Source organism: Colossoma macropomum, unplaced genomic scaffold, assembly GCF_904425465.1.
Source record: "Colossoma macropomum unplaced genomic scaffold, Colossoma_macropomum, whole genome shotgun sequence".
NCBI classification, from domain to species: Eukaryota; Metazoa; Chordata; class Actinopteri; order Characiformes; family Serrasalmidae; genus Colossoma; species Colossoma macropomum.
Window position 1 is genome coordinate 4,572,130 of NW_023494807.1, and position 23,493 is coordinate 4,595,622.

The 23,493-nt window shown below is 39.4% G+C and overlaps 1 protein-coding gene across 1 annotated transcript in view; it reads right to left on the bottom strand.

The window, feature by feature from the left end:
* The window catches only part of cdh7a (cadherin 7a), a 130,190-nt gene that overhangs the window by 38,784 nt on the left and 67,913 nt on the right, over positions 1–23,493 (bottom strand). The window contains exons 8-9 of the mRNA XM_036556515.1: positions 22,366–22,502; positions 5,250–5,371 (exon numbers count right to left, since the gene is read on the bottom strand). Coding sequence (XP_036412408.1) covers positions 5,250–5,371; positions 22,366–22,502 — 259 coding nt within the window. The remainder of the gene's footprint in view (positions 1–5,249; positions 5,372–22,365; positions 22,503–23,493) is intronic.

A 23,493-nucleotide genomic window follows, 5' to 3' on the forward strand; every position in this document is an offset into this window, starting at 1 on the left:
CGAGATGAGCACCATCAGCACTAGCGCCAAACTTAGGAAAAACAAACATGATTCCCTGTGACATTGGTAGTCAGGTGGATGGGGGCCTAATTGCTGGGCCGCAAACAATGATCTTCCTACAGGGAATTGCCCAGACTCATCTCCTTGTAGCAGCAATTTAAAAGCTCTAATGGGAAGGGTGAGTATTTTAAACTGTCTATGTTACCATTTCACCTCTCTCCAAATCACTGCCGTTCAATCACATCCTCTTCTGACGGACGCCTTCCACATCTCTCCCGGGTGAAGATGCTGTTCTTCACCACTAATAGCCATGCTAGAGACGTAGGTTGTAGGTCATTTTTTCAGATTCAAAACGAGTTGGATTCTGAAGCCTCGAGTCAACTTTTGCTCAGTTCCTATGTGGTGAGAGTTAGGTTAGAGCAAAAATCTGGGGGTCCCTGAGAGCCATTGCTGTAGGGAGCCAGAAGTGTTTCTTCTATAGAAATAGTCAAAGTACTCTTTGTTGTAGTACCAAAGATAAAAAAACAGCTTTACAATTACAAAAATTACAATTACAAATTACAAAAAAACACAGTTAATCACATTCATCCAAAGTTATGACTTTTTTGATATGTCTTGCACCAATGAGGGAGGAATTTATCTTTTCTTTTCAGAATCTTCAGAGGCCAAGACCACCTCTGATGAGTCCAAGACAATGACTGGTGGATATCAAGTCAGGACAAAATGTGTCCAAAAGACAGCAATACTGAGTACAAGTCTGAGAATGAGTACAGATAAACTCAGCCTTACAAAATAGCCCAGTAAAAAAGGTCAGTATACAGCATATACACCGATCAGGCATAACATTAAGACCACCTCCTTGTTTCTATGCTCATTGTCCATTTTATCAGCTCCACTGCACTTTGTAGTTCTACAGTTACAGACTGTAGTCCATCTGTTTCTCTGCATCTTTTGTTAGCCCGCTTTTACCCTGTTCTTCAGTGGTCAGGACCCCCATGGACCCTCACAGAGCAGGTACTATTTGGGTGGTGGATCATTCTCAGCACTGCAGTAACACTGACATGGTGGTGGTGTGTTAGTGTGTGTTGCGCAGGTCTAAGTGTTACTGCTGGACTGAGAGTAGTCCACCAACCAAAAATATCCAGCCAACAGTGTCCTGTGGGCAGTGTCCTGTGACCACTGATGAAGGACTAGAGGATGACCAACACAAACTGTGCAGCAGCAGATGAGCTATCGTCTCTGACTTTACATCTACAAGGTGGACTGACAAGGTAGGAGTGTCTAATAGAGTGGACAGTGAGTGGACACAGTGTTTACAAACTCCAGCAGCACCGCTGTGTCTGATCCACTCAGACCAGCACAACACACACTAACACACCACCACCACGTCAGTGTTACTGTAGTGCTGAGAATGATTCACCACCCAAATAGTACCTGCTCTGTGAGGGTCCATGGGGGTCCTGACCATTGAAGAACAGGGTAAAAGGGGGCTAACAAAGTACACAGAGAAACAGATGGACTACAGTCTGTAATTGTAGAACTACAAAGTGCACCTATATAGTAAGTGGAGCTGATAAAATGGACAATGAGCATAGAAACAAGGAGGTGGTCATAATGTTATGCCCAGCAACCAATTTTATTCATGCGGTGATATAAACTTTTGACCATAGAGCCCACAGGTAGAGGCCTAAATAAGAATAGTTCACTGGATTCACATACAGTGGACACTTCTGCTGACTCAAAATGGGCGATATGAGGGACAATAGAAGCAGTATGTCTGTTCTTCAGTGTGGCCACCACAGCAAGGCCTCTTCCTGGCCACTTGACACAGCGCCACACTCGGTCCACAAACCAATTTCATGCCACAGTTACCTCCGGCCACATTTGCATAGCTGTAAAGCTTTTTCCCTGCCAGCACCCCGTGCTTTGATCCTCTGATTAGAGCGACCTGCCACAGAAATCCCCATGGAGTCTTTATTTCCCATGATTTTGCCCGACATTATGTTCTCTAGCCTCAGATGCTTGCTGCTTCAGAGCTTGATGTGCACTCCTAAACACAAAGGTTCCTAAATGATCCTTGGCTTGCAAACAGGGCCCCCCTTTCTGCTTTCCTCTATTATCCTGCATTTGTTGCAGTAAATGCTTTTGGATCTTTTTAACACAATGTAATATTAGGCAAAGAAAACCTTTTCAAACAAAGTGCATTTTACAAAGTATTATTTCATGTATTTAAAGTTGTCCAACATGCAGATTGCCTGTGCAAAAAAGTAATGGTCCCCTCAGTTTCTCAAGCAACAAATTAACCAAACTAAGTCAGGGACATCATTGAACAACAGTGAAAGGTCAATGTGTATCTTAAAGTATGGCTTCCACAATAAGAACATCATACCAATGTTTAAACATGGTGGTGGTAGCATTAAGGTATGGCGATGTTTTGCTGCCTCTGGAGCTGGACAACGTCCTATTCTTGAAAGAACCATGAATTCTGCTCTGTATCAGATCATTCTTAAGGAGAGCTGTGGTTGAAACACAATCGAGTTATATGGCAAGACAAAGATCCAAAACCGAAAAGCAAATCCTCAAGACTGATGTTTCAGAGTGGCCTTGTCAAAGTTCCAGTGGCGACGCTGTCACACGGTCTCAAACGAGCAGTTCACTGTGTGGTTCTTTAATAAAAAGAATTCTGGTGTAGAAGCTTTACATTATGTGGAGGGTCGTTGAAAAGGTTTCTCACATGTTATTTTTAAGAGTGTAGCTAAGGCAAGCCCGATGGGTGAAAGCTGTATGACACCCGTCTGGTGAACAGAAATCCTCTACTTACATTCTTCTCAGCAGTTTTTCTTGAGTACAGAAATAAAGCCAGTCTGACCAGCATGTTTACTGGACTGAAAGAAAAAAACAACACTACTCTTTTTTATTCTTCACACAAACTTCTTTATCTTCTTGCAAACTTCCTGAGGCCTCAAACTGCCAATCAAAGAAAAGCTAAGTCCTTATTGAGCAAGTTCTAGGCATGAGCTCAATTCACAGTGCATTGGGTTACAAACCTTAGCAAACTAATTTGTTTTATTTGTCAGCTGTGGACTTTAAGAACCATTAGACTCTGCAAAGAGGCATTTCTTTTCTTTTTAAGATTAGCATTTGTGTGGGCAGGAAAAAGTCCAAAATGAAAAAAAGTCTCCATATTGGCAGCAATTTCATAATGTGATACATATCACAATGCACTGTAAAAAATATTTGTGTTAGAAAACTGTTTGCCTTGAAATGAATTTAATAAACTAATAACCAGTTAAAGAAATACTCTGGACAGAGTAAGAAAACTACTTTCTCACACTGTAGCTGGGAGCAACTATAACTTAAATAAATAAATAAATAAAAAGATATTTTAAACAGAACAAATCCAAAAGTCCACCCCGAGCGGTTGTGCCTCAAGGGTTCCTCCCTTCACGTAATCCCATCACAGCAGCTTTTGTTTACAGTTTATTTTTACTGTTTTCTTACCTATTTTGGAAGATGGGAGAGTACGTGGAGGACTTCAACGAGGCCTGTTTCCAAAATGTTGTAGATCCATATCAATTTGAACCAGAAAACACAAAGCGGTTGCAGCGGTTTAAAAAACAGAGCGAAAAGGAAGAGATAGAAAAAGACTGAACCTGCTGGCGCTGACACAGAGCAACCCAGGGCGAATGGAAATAGCTGGTCTCAACAACAAACTACTTGCTACTCCGCTCACCAGTTTATGGGGTAGGATAGCGAGGTAGATAGTTTATGGGTTTTTTTTTGCATGGCCCACGTTAGACAGTCTGTTCTAAGCTAACGGCTAACAGTGATATATGCACGGTGGCTAATGACGACTAATTTATTTTACTCACAAATGTTTCTTTACCTAGCTAGATTCCAGTTTCTGCTGTAGTGAAACTGTCGGTGCGTAAATTTGCATCTCTGCAGTCAGACCGTCCCCCAAAAGGCGTGCAGGGCGGAGAGGCCCATGCAGGGCGTTGTAAGGAAAAAATAGTACCCAAAGAAAACATATTTTTTCAATTTCACTATATTTTACCATTACCAATATGACATACAGTTCACTGGTCATTTTGGATAACAGATAAAATGGTGGCATTTGTAGTGTAGACATCTGGACGTCTGGTTCCTAGTACTATAATGGTGAACAATTTTGACTCTGTAAATTACTCTAGAAATTTCACACCAAACTACTCTGAATGATTTTGTTTACAACTAAACCATTAAATGATTAATTAATTTAGCAAAATCGATGGAGTTTTCTTTAACAAAGGACAAAGCTCTACACCTTAGCAACCACCTGGGATACCATCCCAGCAGTCTTGCAACATCTCAGAAACTTCCAGGGGATTTAATAGCAACAGTCTAGCTACACCTTAGCGACCACTTTAGCAATTCCCCTTCTAAAACTAGAATCCATACTCAAATCTTAATGTAGAAATGGCTTAACAACATCTCCGCAACCACATAGTACAACACAGCAATACCAGGGACACCACACTAACTTAAAGATTGCTTTTAAAAGTAAAAGTTTTGCCCAATTTTTCAATCCAATCTAGTTGTTTTCAGTTTCACCCACTAGCTAAGTCTCCCAATCACATAATGCTACCAAGCTGGGAGGGTGAAGACTAGCACAAGGTTCCTCAGAGACACACGAAGCACCTCTGCATCTTTTTGAACTGCCGCTAATGCAACATTATTGGATACCTCAGCTGCTAATTTTGTTACATTCGCTGGCATTATGCAAATGATGGGCAGGGAGGGAGGACCATCCTAACCATCCAGAGAGAACGAGAACAATTACGTTCTTTTGGACTCACGGTTAATTCTGCAAAAGTTTGGGCGCCCTGCTCAATTGAGATGTTTCGTTGGTTCTCTGAGTGAAAAGAATACAGAGAACACACTTTTGCACATTTTACTGTTTATTGCCTGCCATCATGATCTGTTCATGTGAATATGTGAAGAGCTCAGTGTATTGAGAGGCAGGAGAAGTTCAGAAAATAAGCTGAAATTGTGCATTAAAATATGCAGAAGTGTGTTCTCTATAGGGGACGTGTTGACTGTATTGAGTTGTGTACTGGCAAGAGTTTATTTGTGAATTACTGCTGTAATCGCATTCAACACAGCCCTTTCACACCAATGTCCAGGCCTGAAAGGACTGACCACTGATATAGTTTCTTAGCACTGGTCAGCTCAAGAAGATGTTAAGGCTGTAGAGGTCAGCGCAGTACCTGGCCTGGTTGAGCGGTCTCACACACAAACGTCTCGTATTCTATAGCGAAGACAGGAGCGTTGTCATTGACGTCCATCACTGTAATGAGAGCGATTCCTTTCCCCACCTGCGCCGGGTCCACTGCAACACAGAGACAAAACATCGAAGCTCTGGTAAAAATAGTGATCTCAGGAGTGTTTATAGGAGAAGGAAACATGTTCTTAAATGTATGTATGTTAATGTAATGAGATTTTATTCCAAGTAATTTTGGGCAGTTTCTATTGGTCTACTGGTCATGAAATGTTCACACAATGTAATGGGCAGGATAGCATAAAAAATAAAACCTATGGGAAAAAAATGACACAAAAGTTATACATTTTTCACATGATTGAGATCATATGGCCATTTTTTTTTCATAAAAGGTGCTAATTTCCAACATTTTACAGACATCTTGTGCTGATGGGAGTGGCCAATTTAGTGTGCTATATACTAGGAACTTAGCAAGTATAATTAGCATATGACCAGTGCATATACTTCGACTGTTTAAGTCAAATGTTTTGCTCCCATAGTTTTTGTACAGAAGCATCAAACAAACAACAAAAAAACAACAAGAAATATAACAAAATATATAACAAAAAAAAAGGAATGTTAGTTCGCAATTGTTTGCTTCCCTCTCTGTTTTTGGTCAATTGTCTTTTTATGTTCAAATAAGGTGTTATTACTCTGAAACATAAATATTTGGAGATAATGTCAATATTTTGAGAAAATAAGTAATTATTTCATAAGTAATTATTTACATTGCCTTGATTTGACAGCAAATGCTAGAAATAAGGTAAAAAAAAGTAAACTGGGCTTCCATTTTATTGGACAAGCAACTGTGAGCAAGAACAGCAGCCACGCTAGCAGCAAAAATAAAAAATAACTTTTTTCAAGGTGTCAACATGCATAATCAAGTCAGTATTTACTATCAGGCTTGGTTAATTGAAATAAGTGCTTCATTATAAAAATCAGCAACATTTTACAGTAACTACATGGGCATGAAGTATTCATGGTTTATTCAGCAACAATAGCACTTTATTACAATTACATTATCATTTTGAAACATTCTTCAAACATATTTAGTAATGAGCGTATGATGTGACAGACTGTAAAGACACTCAGACAGTGATTGTTATCATAATTCAATCATGAAATATTACTGAATATTAGTGAACTTTTTGAACACATCCATGAAGGCATATGCAAAGAGGTAGAAGTGCAAAAAAGCAGCAACCACCCCTTATTATGGGTGCAAAAGGGCTGCAGTGCCTTTATAGTAAATTGCAATAGTCACTTTATACTGGTAACATTAATTAGACCAGAAACTCATTTTTATGTTTGGAAATAGCCCAAGAATTTTATTTCAGCTGAAAAAAAAGAGTGCACTCTTGATTGAATATTAATGAAAATACAGGGTCATTCAAAAAGATTAATCCGATTTCAAAGCGCCATATTTTTACAATTGTGAGGCGCCTAGGAACCAATCACATACCAACGTAAAAGTTTCTCACTGTCACCAGAAGATGGCTCCCTTCAGTCTGCGAGGAGATGTGACCCCTGAGCAGAAAGCGTTCTGCGTTCTCCACTTCAATAAGAGTGAATCCCTCATAACTGTGCATCGTAATTTTCGTCTGCAGTGAACCTCCAACAGCTCAGAGTGTTCGTTGGTCCCACAACACTGGATGATCTCCGAAATCACACTGAAAGAGCCGTGAGTACAGTGACACCCAACATGCTCAATCGAGTATGGGATGAGTTTGACTATGGCGTTGATGTTGTCCGTACAGATGAAGGAGGTTCATATTGAGCACTTGTAAAATCACATAATAAACTTTATGCTAAACTTAAACCATTTACAATTTACTGCATTGCTCTGTAATGATTTACAAGTGAAATAAATCATGAAATCAGATGAATCTTTTCTGAATCCCTGTGTATTATAATAAGCATTATAAGTAGGCCTTTTAAATATTATTGATATCAATCACAATTAGTTCTAACATGCTTAGCTTCAATGTTTGAAAACTGTATCTTAGGGAGACCAGAGGCCCTCTTTTCAGCATCAAAACTCATTTTTCAGTTGAGGTTTAAACATCCAGAGCGTTAGTGTGAGCAATGCAAATCCTGCATTATTTATGGGCTAAGAATTAGCCATGCTTTTTTGACCTTGCGCTCAGTGATTGTAGGCCAATAGAACTGCACTCGCCTTTGCAAACAAACAGCGGGAGAATTTTATGTGATTCTGAAAAGCGTTTAAACTGCTCACATAAAGGCAACAATACAAACATTGTCATATTTTGCATAGAACAAATTCCAAAACCTTGAGCACAAATGAAATAAGAGAAAAATAAACAGCACATTGAGATTATTTCGGTTTCCTGACATCCATTGAGCATAAGACCCATTCATTCAGCATATCAAGGTCATCTTTGGTGCGCTGGCAACATTTACAAAAAAGTTGTTGGATATCATTATTTATGCAGCACTTGGCAAACAGCAAATTAATAGACCATATGGGGGGTTCACAACATAGTTGTTTTGTAAGCATATAGTACAGCTGAGAATTTGGTGCGCTCCATAGCGTGAGCCAACTCCAAACACCTGTGGAGGGCAAACAGCACCCAGTCAACCAGAAGAGACACAGCTGGTGGAAATCGCTGAGTGTGTTGCGCAGCTTCCGAGCCACTGCAAACACAGACATCAACATTAATAAGGGCTGTTTTTTGGCACCAACTTGCATTACTTAAGAAAGTTCTTGTCATACTGTACATACACTTAGCTTCACAGCTTTTTATTAGCTCAGGATACATGGGGATGGCTTTCCTCAAAGAATTAGCATAAGCAAAGCACTGTACAAGTTAATCTGTCAGTAAATGGGAAAAATGCAAGTACTGCTCATAAGGAATGAAGAACCATCTAGTGAGTGCTATCAACATCTTGCTAACTGGTCACCATTAGGTTGCAACAGAGCTACACTCTTATGCAAGGGGGGGCAATCTTTAGTGGGCCCGACCAGGGTGAGGAGGATGAGATATAAACTGAATCAGACAGGAATGCCATTATGATACCTAAATAGCAGCTGATAATAACATAACAAGTGTGTTTTTGGGTCCATATTTTGACTGTATTACAAATGCAGGCAATAAGCTATTTTGACAATATGTGGAGGATCACTTTGCATTTTTCTGGAGGCTAAAAAAAGCAAGGTACTCTACTCTTAATCTTATTTTGGGTAAAGGGTTGTGGTATAATGTCTGCCTGTATAATTGCAACAGTCACTTTATACCGGTAACATTATATAGACCAATAACTAATTTTTACATTTGAAAATAGGCCAAATGAGTGCATATTTTATTGAATATCATTGTAATCCTTACTAAAATATATGTATAATAATAATCATGCTTCATTTAATATAATTGTAATCAATTGCAATCGACTGTAACATACTTGATGTCAATGACTGTCTTTACACGCACTTGTGTAATCAGATAATGGGAAAACTCCAGGTTTACAAGAGTCAGACAACAGCTGGATTTCTGCTTTGCAACAAGCCAATAAATTCACAGAAGATAACATGATGTAAATGTGAAATGTAAAAGGTAAAACTCAAACTTCATGCTGCATTTTTTTAAAACATCGCACCACTTTACCTGCAAATATGAATGTATATCACCTTGAATATGAAAAAAATTTAAATCCTTCATTTCATCAAGCAGTTAGTCAAGCATTTAGTAGTTAATTTCAGCATCACTCCAAAAGTGTTTTGCTACATCTTACAGCAACGCTGCTTGCTTATTTCTGGTACCGCCGTCTGTTTTCGCACATGCTCAGACTGAGAAATCCGAAAGAAATCTGAGTAAGAGTTTACATGCACTGAGAAATCTGATTACTGAGCTAAAATCCAGCTCTCTTTATCAGATTTCTCTGATCTAAGAAATCGAAATATGCTGTTTACATGACCATTTGAGTAATCGGATAACTGCAGAAATTTGATTATGACCAAATTATCAAGGGCATGTGAATACATTCAGGATTCCCTCTTTCCTCATGGCTGTCCTCATCCTCGCTCTCACATATTTCACTTATTCGTGGTCATTTTCTTGTCTGAAGAACTCTCTCTCCCTCATGTCTTTCCTTTCGGTCACTGGAGTCCAGAGCTGAAATTATTTGTTGACTCAAAGAAAAAAAAAGAATTAAAGAGAGCTCTTTCTTTCTTTCTTTCTTCCTCTCATCAGCACTGCAGATTTGTGTTAAATCAGTTCTTTCCAGTTCGCTGGAGTGTTACGTCATGACATCCCAGTTTTCTTGTTACATACTCACGTGTTCTGTACTGGACATGAATCTGCTCTGAAAAGACTGCTGTGTACACCTCAGTGTTCATATTAACACCAGCCAAAGAAAATATCATATTCTCTATTTTTATTTACTTTTGGTCACATCTGTGGGCATTGCTTAAGGATGGGACCTGGACCAACCGTGCTCTCTCTGCCCTGCTGGCTTTGCCTCTAGATTGCGTGTAATGTTAGCTACCTTAGCCACATTGGATGAACTGTTTACTCTGTTGAGAATGGTCCACCACCCAAATAATATCTGGTATGTGATGGTCCTATGGTGGTCTCTTTCAACTAGGGAGTTGAGTTGATCCCAAAGTGTGTTTCTTCTCCATTTCCAGGCTTTTAAGAATCGAGTCGACTCCGAAGCTTTGGACTGTGACAGTGGCAAGGAGAAATTCTCTAAGAGCAAGAGGAAGAAACCTTGACAGGAAGTAAGACTCAAAAGGGGAACCCATCCTCCTCTGGTCAACACCGGCGAGCAAAACGTCAATACAGTAAGAGCAATATGAGCTAGAAAAGCACATTTCCTGAAGAAAATGCAGAGTGCTTAAGCATGTTAAAACTAGCTAAGATGTTGCCATGTGGTTGTTATCCCAAGTGGTTGCTAGAGTATTGCTATGTGGTTACAATGATATCCCAGGAGGTTGCTAAGTTGTTGCTAGGTGATTGCTATGGTATCCCAGGCTGTTGCTAGGGGGGGGTAGGTGGTTGCTGGTGGTTGCTATGGTATCAGTGTCAATATCTATACACACAGTGTCAATAGTTAGCGGACAAAAATTCAGCAGAAAAATAAGAAAGGAGAAGATTAAGTGACCCTTATTAGCCCCACTACAGGGACATTTCACTGCCGCAATCTAACCCATCCGTACAGTGAAACACCACATACACACTAGGGGGCAGTGAGCACACTTGCCCAGAGCAGTGGGCAGCCCTATCCACAGCACCCAGGGAGCAGTTGGGGGGTTAGGTGCCTTGCTCAGGGGCCCCTCAGTCACGTACTGTCGGCTCAAGGCCGGTCGCAAGGCCGGCTCCCTAACCTCCAGCCCACGACTGCCCCCTATGTAAACGATAGTGTTGCGCATTGCAAAAAAAAGAAGAATTGACAATGAATATAAAATAGTAAGTACTGAATAAAGAAAAGAAAAAATTCTTGTCACTTGACAGAAGTATTTATAGTCATATCCATAAACATTTGGATATCAACAAAGTTATTGTTATTTTAGCTGCCCACCACGGCATATTAGAGTTTAAAATAAATAATTAAAATGAGATCAAATGCAGATTTAATTTAAGGAGATTTACGTCCGAGTTAGTTGAATGGTGTAGGAATTACTCGCATTTTCATACACAGCCCCTCATTTTAAGAGGCACAAAAGTAACTGGACATTCAGCTGCTCAGCCCATCAGACATATAACAAAAACATAAGCTGTGGTCAAATTAACTATTTGTTACATTTGTAAAAAAAAAGAAAGAACCTACTGGTAAGTTAAGAAATGCCAGAAGGCCCTTAGCTCAAAGTCACTTAGAGCTCATATTTATTATTTCATTTCAGCTCCAATATGCTATTGAAGATAAAAGAAATATCCACTTTAGCGAGATCTAAATATTTTATGGACCCATCTGTAGATTAAAATCACAGGCTTATGGCATAATGAGGCTTATTATTCAGTAACTACATGGACTACAATGCAAACTAGCTAAGTCATTGTTACGTTATAGAAGTATGTAGCAAGTAGTGTTTGGGCCCTCCAGTGGGCGCTGGCCTTTTAATGGGTTAACCAATTAAACTGTTAACTACTGTTAGAAGTGAGAATCAGGATTAAGTCCATGAATACCAGTCATTACTGTTAGAAGCCTATAACAGTGTGAATGAGAATGAGAAACGCGACAGTTTGCCAGAAAAAATGGATCCTTCCACAACACGTACATCACTAGATTGGCTGTAAAATGTATCAAATGTAGAATTTGTAACAATAGTGTGGTTTACAATCAACTTCACCAGTCCTTAAATCCAGAGTTGGTATGTTTAGCCCAGTTTAGCTAGTTAACACTCACCTAAGTTCATTTGGAAGGTGTTAGCTCTCAAGATGACATCTTGTGTCCCAACTTAGTCGGTGCCACAGGACATGAAGTTGTACCAAGATCGCCTTTGTGTTTTGTTTTTGGAATCAAGAATCTAAAAATGAATGAACAGTGAAAGCTAACAAAATGGCTACCACCAGGCTGCATTTGTTGTTAGCTGCACGTGCCACAGTGCAGGAATTGTTCACTTGACTAAGTCAATGCGTTTGGTTATTGGTAATGATCTACAATCAGAAGTCTGCCCGGAGTCACGTCATTCTAACTGCGTCATCACTAGATTGCATTCATGGTTTGTAATTACGGTGTGACTAACATAGCAAGTAATTGCTCACTTCAACAAATCTCCACTTTGGTTATTATCAGGCCATCATCTACGACCCGAGCGATGGTTCTCAGCCAAATGAGTCCATGGAGGTGTTAAATGAATGTGTTGTGTAGGTGTGCTTCTTGCCACATAGAGGTGGCGGACTGAAAAAACGCTGACTCACTCTGGCTGGAGTTTCACTGAAACTGGTGTGATTTATTGTACGTACCTCGCTAGCTTGCTAACAGTTTGCGTGCCTGGCAGAACCCGAGCCAAGCTGCTTTCCAAAAACACACTGTTCAACACAAGTCAGACTTCACGAAAACGCAGATCTGGAGAAAACAGCGCTAACAGCATCCTCTGTCTGAGATATATTAACAACATCTGCTTCTGAGCCCTCCACACCTGCAGGAAGGTGAAAAAAAAAGACTAGTGCCCAGTTGCAGCTCATTTATCTACTCATTTGACCCTACAAAGGATCGTTTCATCTACAGTAAACAGAGTCCGGTCAGCTTCCCACGCCTTGCTCTGTTTCATGGCTATATTAAAACAACATTGTAGTTTTACACTGAAGCTATAAGGCTAATGTAAGTAACATAGGCTAATATATGAGCTAATATAAGCTAATAAGTAATGAAGGCTTACATCCTGAAACTTAGCATCATGCCAACTGTAGGCTTTAATTGTCAAATGAACAAAATTATGGACAGATTTGAGGCTTCAGTGTGGCTGCTACCAATATTTTAGGTATGTGAGGTACAGTTAAATGCAAAAGTTCATCCATCCATCCTTCTTCTAAGCCGCTTATCCTTCTAGGTCGCAGGGGGGTGCTGGAGCCTATCCCAGCGTTCATCGGCGGGCAGAAGGCAGGAAACACCCTGGACAGGTCACCAATGTGTATTAACTCTCTCTGTCTCTCTCTCTCTCTCTCTCTCTCTCTCTCTCTCTCTCTCACTATATATATATATATATATGGCTCCAGTTACTATATAGGTGCACTTTGTAGTTCTACAGTTACAGACTGTAGTCCATCTGTTTCTCTGCATACTTTGTTAGCCCCCGTTTACCCTGTTCTTTAGTGGTCAGGACCTCCATGGACCCTCACAGAGCAGGTACTATTAGGGTGGTGGGTCATTCTCAGCACTGCAGTAACACTGATGTGGTGGTGGTGTGTTAGTGTGTGTTGCGCTGGTCTGAGTGGATCAGACACAGCAGTGCTGCTGGAGTTTTAAACACTGTGTCCATTCACTGTCCACTCTATTAGACACTCCTACCTTGTTGGTCCACCTTGTAGATGTAAAGTCAGAGATGATAGCTCATCTGCTGCTGCACATTTTGTGTTGGTCATCCTCTAGTCTTTCATCAGTGGTCACAGGACGCTGCCCACAGGACGCTGTTGGCTGGATATTTTTGGTTGGTGGACTATTCTCAGTCCAGTAGTGACACTGAGGTGTTTAAAAACTCCATAATAAAATGGACATGAGCATAGAAACAAGGATTGGTCAGTCATAATGTTATGCCTGATCGGTGTATATATATATATATTCACACACACACACATTCAAAGTTTGCACAATGCTAACTGCTGAGGTCTAATCTTCCATAACTTGTTAGCTGCATTAGCCTCATAGCTCCAGTGCAAAACTAAAAGAAGCAAACTTCAGACACCAAGTGTCTTGGCCAGCTACATCTGAGGTAAGAGAAAAATCTGACTTTTTGCCAAACTATTGCTTTAACAATGTTGTCAGTTGTGACGGGTGAAAAAGTAGACATTTTTCTGGTACACTCGGTTGTCATATTTTTATTCATGCATTGCATTGGAAACTGGACATGGACTTTCAGAGCTGGTAGCAGGCGGCCCTGGAGTCCACAGGAGTTCAGTGTCTTGCTCAAGGGCACAAAAATGGTACAAGTTGAATGATTCACACACAATGCTGGGTGCTTGTCTGGATCTCTGGGTGCTTTCCTGCCATCATGGCAGAACCTCTGGGTGTTTGCCTGGAGCACTGGGCTCTAACTGTGCTTTTGCTGCTCTCTGATCCGTGTCCCTGAGGTCTGTCAGTTACATTAGCATTGGCTGTTGAGCCCTAAACTCATCGTCCCACATTTTACACAGTTTCTAACTTTCACAACTACTTTGTAACTTTGAAAGAATGTTTCACCATAATATCAGATTTCAGCTGAGACATGTTTGGTGTTTGAAGTTTGCTGCTCAAGTTTTGAACTGGAGCTTTAAGGCAAATGTTGCTAAAACACGAGTAAAGTTTCATGTTATCCCAGCACCTCCTTTAGTTCAACTTTAATCCAGTATGAATCTGCAGTGTGTGTAGTTTTACAGTCTGACAGTAATAATTGTGGAGTGATTTTAATCCAGTATGAATCTGCAGTGTGTAGTATTTACCATCTGACAGTAATAATTGTGGAGCGATTTTAATCCAGTATGAATCTACAGTGTGTGTAGTTTTACAGTCTGACAGTAATAATTGTGGAGTGATTTTAATCCAGTATGAATCTGCAGTGTGTAGTATTTACCATCTGACAGTAATAACTGTGGAGCGATTTTAATCCAGTGTGAATCTACAGTGTGTAGTTTTACAGTCTGACAGTAATAATTGTGGAGTGATTTTAATCCAGTATGAATCTGCAGTGTGTGTAGTTTTACAGTCTGACAGTAATAATTGTGGAGCGATTTTAATCCAGTATGAATCTACATTGTGTTTAGTTTTTACAGTCTGACAGTAATAATTGTGGAGCGATTTTAATCCAGTATGAATCTGCAGTGTGTGTAGTTTTACAGTCTGACAGTAATAGTTGTGGAGTGATTTTAATCCTGTATGATCCAATACGAGTTCAAGCGGTCAATGACCAGTAATGTCCAGGAGTCTACCAATTGTCGTCAACATTTTGCGCTCTAGCAAATACAACAAGCTGAAAGGATACAAAGGTTAGGTTGTCACACACTGTAATGTTTTAACATTTTAGGCCTCAGAATGTAAAAATCCAATATCAGCCATGCTTTTTTAATCCCTCTGGCTTTTCAGTGCCATTAACACTGGAGCCAAAGCAGCCTGAAGACAAATGGATCCAAACCTAACTTTTGGGTTTTCGTGAGACTTTCTCTCTCACTCTCACAGACAGATAAAAGAGGACATTTCAATCTTCCGTGCCAGGACCCATTTCAGGGACCTTGGCTGTATTTGACAGAGATCGATAGACCACAAGGGAGAGCTTGCAAACTTCAATTCCTGCACATCCACATTCATGGGTGCTGGTGAAAATGTGACTATTGAAGGCCGGAATGTCTCTGCACCATTGATGTCAGCACTGGTACTGCCTGTCAAAAGTTTTTAATACAATACAATACCATTTTTTTAATGATTTGCAATTCATGCAATTCTTTAGGAAATTTAAAGAGATTAAGTGCATCACGAAATTTCAAATTGCAATTTGACTCTTTTGGTGATAAACCCAGAATTATTTTGATTCTGAATACACAAACATGACTGGAGGAACTATTCACACTGTTGTTCAATACAGATACGTATGTATTCAACTAAGCCTGGGTGATATGGTAATGCAATCTGTTACCAAACAAAGAACTGGAAAGAACTGCTAAATAATATTAAATAATATGTAATATGTGATATTTTTTGTCTCTTTTACTGTTACAATAATACAATAGAGTGTTACAGTGTATTAATTAGTTAGGCTATTGTAGAGCAAATTCCCCATTGTCTCTGCTGCAGGTTTCACCTGAGAGCAACATTCACCACCAATTCTAAACATTTTTGTACAGCTTTAAGCATCTCATTTGTTTGGATGAGTTGTAAAAATCTTAAAGTGATACTTCATGGTTTCCCAGAGATATATGTAGCTGTCTTCCAGAACGCCTCCACTATAACACCAAAAATATTTGTAATCTAAAGTATCTAAAGTATGTGGACATGACTTTGGAACTCACTCATGTACTCGTGGCAGTCTGAAGTGTCTCCACAAGGGGGAGCTGTTAGCACACAAGTCATTTTTGTATGCATTATTCAAAGAGAGGAAACAACTATGAACCCACACCAGCAGGAGCCCCCGAATGCATGTGTCTGCAGTAACAACTTTCAGAACGAGATGGGAAGTAAATTTCATTACATTGTTTAATGTTAAAAAGTATATAAGCTGAAGAAAGAGTAGGAAGACTGAATGTGTACTGCCTACGTATGGATTATATGATTAATAATTAAGAATTACACTGCAAAAAGTGGCATCTTGTCAAGTGAAATGGTCTTAAATCTACTCAATATGTCTAATATTTCAGATTTTGAGATGGTTGTGGACTTATAATAAGATTATTTATCTTGTTTATAGACAATAACTTATTTAGGAAATTTTATTAAGTAAAATTATCTCACTGTACCGGCAGATAATTTTGCTGGTTTCAAGCACATTTCTTGATGCAAGCAAAATGATCTGACAATATAGTGAAATACAACAAATAACAAAATTACTTACAACAAGTAAAACATGTCTAGAAAAATAAGGAGAACAATCTTAAACGAAGCTTACAGCAATCTCAACAGAAGTATTAGATTTATTGACTATATTTAAGATAATTATACTTGACAAGATACCATTTTTTTTGCAGTGTAGGTAAATATCATGCAAGTTATTTTTCAATATCACCTAAGCCTAAATTCAATAATTCCATAACTACCATGAAAGAAATATATAAGTCATGTAGTTATGAGAGTAAGAAATTAAAGTGTGGAGTCACATATACTTCCCAAGCATCCCTCATGAATTTACATGTTTGATTAACATATCCTCTACAGGGAACTTAAATAATGCACTTTTTCTGCTAATTTTACTGCACAATTTCTATGTATTTGCTTTGTTTATCATGTTGGGAAAAATGAAATATAAAAATAGAAAATGTGTCATGATTTTTGCACAGGCAACATTTTTTTTTAATTTCCCTCATACATTAAATCAATCAAAACAGTAATTGTGCATTAAAATGTGTTGAGATGTGTTCTCTACAGAGGATATGTTAACCGATTTTTACTTAGAATTTCAACAAAATGTAATTTGACCAGGTTGCCTAAATATTTTGCATAAGACTATACACAATACTTTTTAAATCCCAAGTTAGAACTAAGGGTTGAAGGCAGGGATGTCCAATGTATTCCACACAGGGCTGGTGTGGGTGCAGGTTTTCATTCCAGGCAAGAAGAGCACACCTGATTTCACTCGTTTAATCAGTCAGTTTCAGTCTTTAAACAACTCATCAGGTGATCTCCTGCTTTGTTGCAATGAAAATCTGCAGCCACACTCGCCCTTTGTGGACAAGATTGGACACCCCTGGTTTAAGGGGTTAAAGGGCTCCTTATCTGCTGTTTCTGTAATGTAAATTTATAATTTTGTATACAGAAAAGCTACTGAACCAAAACACAATTATAGCAGAAGTCAATGGGCAGGCATTTCAGTGTGTTTGAGTTTAAGGGATTAAATAGTTTTCAACCATAATTATACAGTTGATTACAACAGCCAATAGTTTTAAGTGCATTTTGTGTCAAAAAAAGAAGCCGGTGACCCAAAACAAACTCATAACAGAAACCAGTGGGCAGTTGCTTTGCACGTGTTTTGCACGTCAACAAGTTTTCTGTTCTTTTACTAATTACAGGCAAAGCAGTAATTATCTATGGTAATCAGCTCTATGCTATGTGGCCTAAAGAGGGTGAGTTGAGATATGCTGGACCACCCAGTGAGAAAATTCAACTTGTAAAAGAAAGCGAACATTTTGACGTGCAGTAGGACCGCGGGGGGATGCTGGAGAACAGGTGCACTGGAGTGAAGGTCATAGAGTGAAGCAGCACTGGTGAGGCAATGTAGGAGTTAGCGGAGAGCAACGCAGAAGCTAAGAACATCAGCTAGAATCAGGCTGAGACTCCATCAAACACCATGAGTTCAGGAGGAGCCAGAGGACAGCGGTCACCTTTAGCGCGGAACATCTGTTTCGAGGGCCGAACTCAAGGCCTTACGCAGCCTGCCCAGAGCCAAAAAACACACATCACACATCATAGCATTTGATTTTCAGAGTAGAGGGATGGTGAGGTGTACGTGCTCGTAGCCTACGCTTTGAAATATTGATTACTGTCAGCTCGGAGCCAGCTGTTAGGTCAGTCAAAGCCCGTTAGCCTCAGGATAATGATATTCATTGGGAAATTGCTTGAGAGGCTTAAATTTTTATCTCTTATTACAGTATGCAGGATTTCATTCTAATAGAATTTGGGATTGCGGAAAGCGAAACCCAGCTGCCTCAAAGCTCCATGCTGCGATAGGAAACGGCAAAAATGTATTCATCTGTCGGGAAAATGAAATATCTCTTCACTATTTGAAGGTCTCAATTATGAAGGACATAAAAAAGCAAAAAAAAACGAAAGAAAGCAATGCAGCGATTTAAGAAAGAGATCTTGTTGAAGAAGAAAAGACTGGGGAAGCATATTTGCATTGATTGTGCTCAGAAACATCTTATTGCTGGTGCTGTTTAAGGAACAGAAAGATAACCTTGCAGCTCAGTGAAAACACTCTGAATTCAGGAGCTGCACAGTACGGCTTCACTATATCTTCAAGCTTGACTCATGTATGGGTTGGACTGATAATCCTGCTGATTAATCACCAACACTTAGTGGCTTGTTTTTATGTTGTAAAGAATAGATTCCTCTGATGTCATGCTACTCACATTACACTATTGATACCACCTATTCCACTCAACAATAGCAGTACATGGTAACTGGTAAATTAAAAACAACCACTATCGTAGCAAACCTTGCTTTTGTCTGGCACAGGATACCCAAAATAAATGGAGCACTCTTCTCATATTTTGGCCTACAGTCATGGTCTTGGTCTCAGTTGAAAGGTAATACTCCTTTCTGTTAATGTAATTGTAGTGATTTGTGACACAGAGTAACAGAGGCTAGAATGGTATTAATTCCACCTGACTGATAGATCTCTAAACTGACCTTTTGCTGTCTTATCAAGGCCACATATATGATATCTCTGTGCGCATGTTGCAAATGAGATAATAACGGGTACTGTTATAAATAAAGGTACTGTGCGAGTATATTTTTCATTCATCAAGGTACAAACAATGTAAATGTTCCCTCAAAGGTACAACAGTCGTTAAAAAGTTTTTCCCAGTGGAAAATTATTTTTAATTATTTTTATCTTTTCATAAGCGAACGTTTTAAAACAGAGCAATGAAATTAAAGGCCTGGAGACGAGACGGGGTGTGTGGAGTGGATACAATTTAGAAAATATAATTTCAGTGGATTATGGTACAATTATGTTCCCTGACTAAAGGTACTGAGATGCTTGAGGGTACCACTCCTTTGACAACAGGCATACCACCCCGGTGAAAATGTCATGCTTTTTTCTGAAAGTGTAAGGTATGCTAGAAAAGCTTAAAATAACAAATACATATTCAAAGCTTCTGACCTTAACATCAGAATATTACAAGAAAAAAAGCCAACAAAACTGCTGGAAAATAGTCAAAATAAAAGCTAATTAACAGAAAGTAACAAAACTATTAACAATTTTGGGAAGCTCCGCCCCCCTCTGCACTACATTATATCATATAAAGTTTCTGCTGTTATAAGCTGTATTACAAATGTCCCTAAAAGCTACTTTCTCCAACAAGCGAAGGTAAAACTGGCAAACTCCTCAGAGTAAACCCACAGTAAGAACAGCAGTGGCAGTAATATGATCAAAATCTTTAGACCAAGAAAAGTGAAAAGGTGTTTCTGGGCAATATATATTCTAACCACATGCTATTCTGATGATCTGAAGGGTGAAGCTGTTTTTATTTCATTTCTGAAGCTTAGAAAGTTTTGGGTATATATACAGTATTTAGCCAAAAGTATGTGGACATCTGATCATCACATCTGTATGAGCTTGTTGGACATCCTATTCCAAAACTATGGGTATTAATGTGGACTTCCTCTAGCAGGACTTTCTACAAGATTTTGGAGTGTACCTGTGGGAATTTGTGCCTTTGTGTTAGTGAGGTCAGGCACTGATGTTGAACGGAAAGGCCCGGTTCATAATCAACATCCCAGTTCATCCCAAAAGTGTTCAACGGGGTTAAGGTTAGGGCTCTGTGCAGCACACTGGAGTTCCTCCACACAAAACTCGTCACACTGTGTCTTTATGGAACTCATTTTGTGCACAGGGGCACAGTTGTGGAACAGGAAAGGGCCTTCCCAAAACTTTTGCTACAAAGCTGGAAGCAAATAATTGTCCAAAATGACTTTGTATGCTGTAGCATTAACCTCATCCTTCACTGGAACTAAGAGGCCCAAACCCTGAAACACAGCCCCAGCCTATTATCCCTCCTCCACCAAACTTTACTGTTGGCACTAAGCATTCCAGTAGGTGGTGTTCTCCTGATATCCACCAAACTCAGGTTCATTCATCAGAGTGCCAGATAGTGAAGCATGATTCATCACTCCAGAGAACACCTTTACACTTCTGCCGAGGCTAGTGGTGGCGTGCTCCACACCACTCCAGCTGATATCTAGCATTGCCCACAGTGACCTTGGGCTTGTGTGCACATGCCTGTGGCAACAGAGGGTATTTTTATATGCTGCTCTGCAGCCTTGATCAAAAAATAGCAGTTGACCATGGCACGTCTAGCAGGGAGGAAAGACAAAGGTGGCATCCTGACGTTAAAAGTCAGTAAACTCTTCAGTATGATTGTGGCTGAAACACCAGAACTCAGTGATTAGGAGGGTTGTCCGCATACTTTTGGCCATATAGTGTAGGTGGAAGACCACATTCATGGATCAGTGACAAAACTATATAAATTACATCAGACAATATTATCAGTTGGAATGTTTTAGAGCCTGAAAATTGGTGTTTTGTTAGTCACTAACTGCTATCACAATATTGCCTTGCAAGTGAACATCTAACCAATCTAACCAATTTACTGAGTACAGGGTCTGGCTGAAGACATGCACTCTCAGCCTGACATGCACCGCCAGCCCGTTGATGATGTCAGTCAGTGTTTTTGTCAGTTTTATGAGGAAAGATAGTGAACCATGTACGGCTGGGCAATAAGAGTTACAGTGAATGTATATTAACGTTGCCATGCTGAAAATAAGGTGATTAAATATGGAAACTTTCAAAATAAAACATACCATGACGATAAGACATAAATGTCGGGTTCATTTGCAGAAAAAACAGCTAAAACTCATGAAAGCCACAATAAAGACGATTAGAACCAGTTATCAAAAACTATAATATTGATTAAAATAGAACTTATTAATGATTTCTAGAAAGTTGTCAGACAACGTTGTCACAACTTTCTGAGGAATTACACTTCAATGTTGTGACAATGTAGAGAGCATCAAGCAGACAGCATTGTGGGCACCAGTGTAACTGTGTTTGCAGGGCCATTAGGAATAAAACCTGATGGTTTGCTTCCTAACAGGAATTGGCTTGATGGTTGCTGTTAGAGGCCATTAGGAGATGATCAAATGTGTGTAGAATCAGTCCCAAAACATCTGATTAAACGATCAGAATCCTTTACACTGTGATATCAACCCAGCAGGAAAACAGAGAATACCATTAGCGACTACTGAAAACCACCAGGAACCAACTGACACTTTTAATGGGTTCTATGATTTTTCTTCAACATGGAGGTACATTAAATGTAACTCTCTCACCGTGTTATGGATGTAAAATGGATTAAGTGATGTCGCTAAGCAGCAGCAGCCAAAAGTTACTGTGCCATTGGGCTGCTTCTACCATTGTGGCAGAGAGTGCATGTGCATGTGACGTCACTGGGGCTGAGAGTGCATCTGGCTGAGAGTGCATGTCTGCAGTCAGACTCTATTGGAGTGCAGACCAATCACAGATGCGTCTGTGGTTGTTTGGATGAACTAAGGCATTTAATTAATCCAACAAATGTGAATAACTTTGGTCAAATTGGGCACATCACATCAAGAGGCATCATTGTGTTTTTAGTATATCACACAGGCATATCACAACTGGTAATATAAAGCAATAGAATTGCCATATCACTGCTGTTGGAAGAAAACCTCATATCTCCATTTTTGCCATTTTTCAGTTTTTGACATAATTTAGAAATGCGTGTTGCCCCTTACATTGTGTGTAAATTTCATGATGAATGGACCAAAAGAAACGGCCCAAAATGACTTGGAAAAAAGTCTGGTTCCATTGACTTACATTAAAAGTAAAGCAGGTTTTTTCCTTCTCCTGTAAAGTTACCATTTTGGAGATATAAGGTCTTGTTCCAACAACAGTGATATGCTATTTCTATCTAAATCACTTGATCCTACTACACAATGAGAAGGTCACTTACGGCTCTCTATGCCGAGGATGGTGATGTTGTGCACCGCGTTGACCTCGCGGTCTAAAGGCTTGGCTGTGCTGATGACCCCCGTCGCCGCCTCAATGTTGAAGAAACGCTCCAGATCAGTGTTACGGTCTATTGAGTATCTGTGGACAGGCAGTCACATACACAACATCAGCCTGCAGTGACCCTTGAGCTGTACAGAACAGTTCATTCATCTGCAATGAATGATACGCTACGCTGCTTTTTTTGCCAAAGCTGTACCAAAATTGTTCCCACTTTGTTACTATTTGTTGAATATTTTATTTAGGAGGCAGAATGCACAGAGCAGAAGTTGGCATACATAAAAGTGATAGAGATAAGAGAAGCATGAATGTACCAGTTTTATCTTTTTTTCGATGTTTTCTGAAATTGTTCCCAGTTGGTTGCTGTTTGCTTTTTTTACTGTTGTATATTTTATTGAGGAGTTAGAGCGTACAGAACAGAGTTACACATGAATACTCCAGTTTTCTCTATTCTCAAAAGAGGGAATATAACAGAATATTCTAAGACCCAACTTACTACCGCCTGAACCGTTTAGATCCCTGAGGTCAAGTATTTGAGAAGACATTGCCAGATTCTACCAATCTACCATATTTTTCAGCCATTTTAACACATCCAACTGAAAAAGTTTTGTAAATGTGCTGGTCTGTGAGGTATTTACCAAAAAAGCGATTGGCTATTTCAATTAAAGGGCAGGACTTCACGCGAAACAGCTGTCATGTTGAGTATTACAAGCTGCCTCACTTATCTTTCAACTAGCAAACTGTCTCCTTTTTAAAAGGGCATAGAGTTGAAAGTGTTAATCATTGTGTTTTGCAATGTATCACCTAATCGTTGACAGAATTCACAAATTTGTATTATTTTCATGTTTTCATCCAACATTCACTATAATTGCCAACATACTTTATGGTAACAAATCTGGCCACTGCTCTGTGGATTAATAAACAACAAAACTAACATTAGTTTACCTCAAAATTGTTCATGCCAGAGAAAAGTTTCTTATCCTTTCATTTCTGTTATTTAAATAATCAATTTTCTCTATTCTAATAGTGATGATTTGACATTCTAAAACAGGAACATTTAAGATAAGATAAT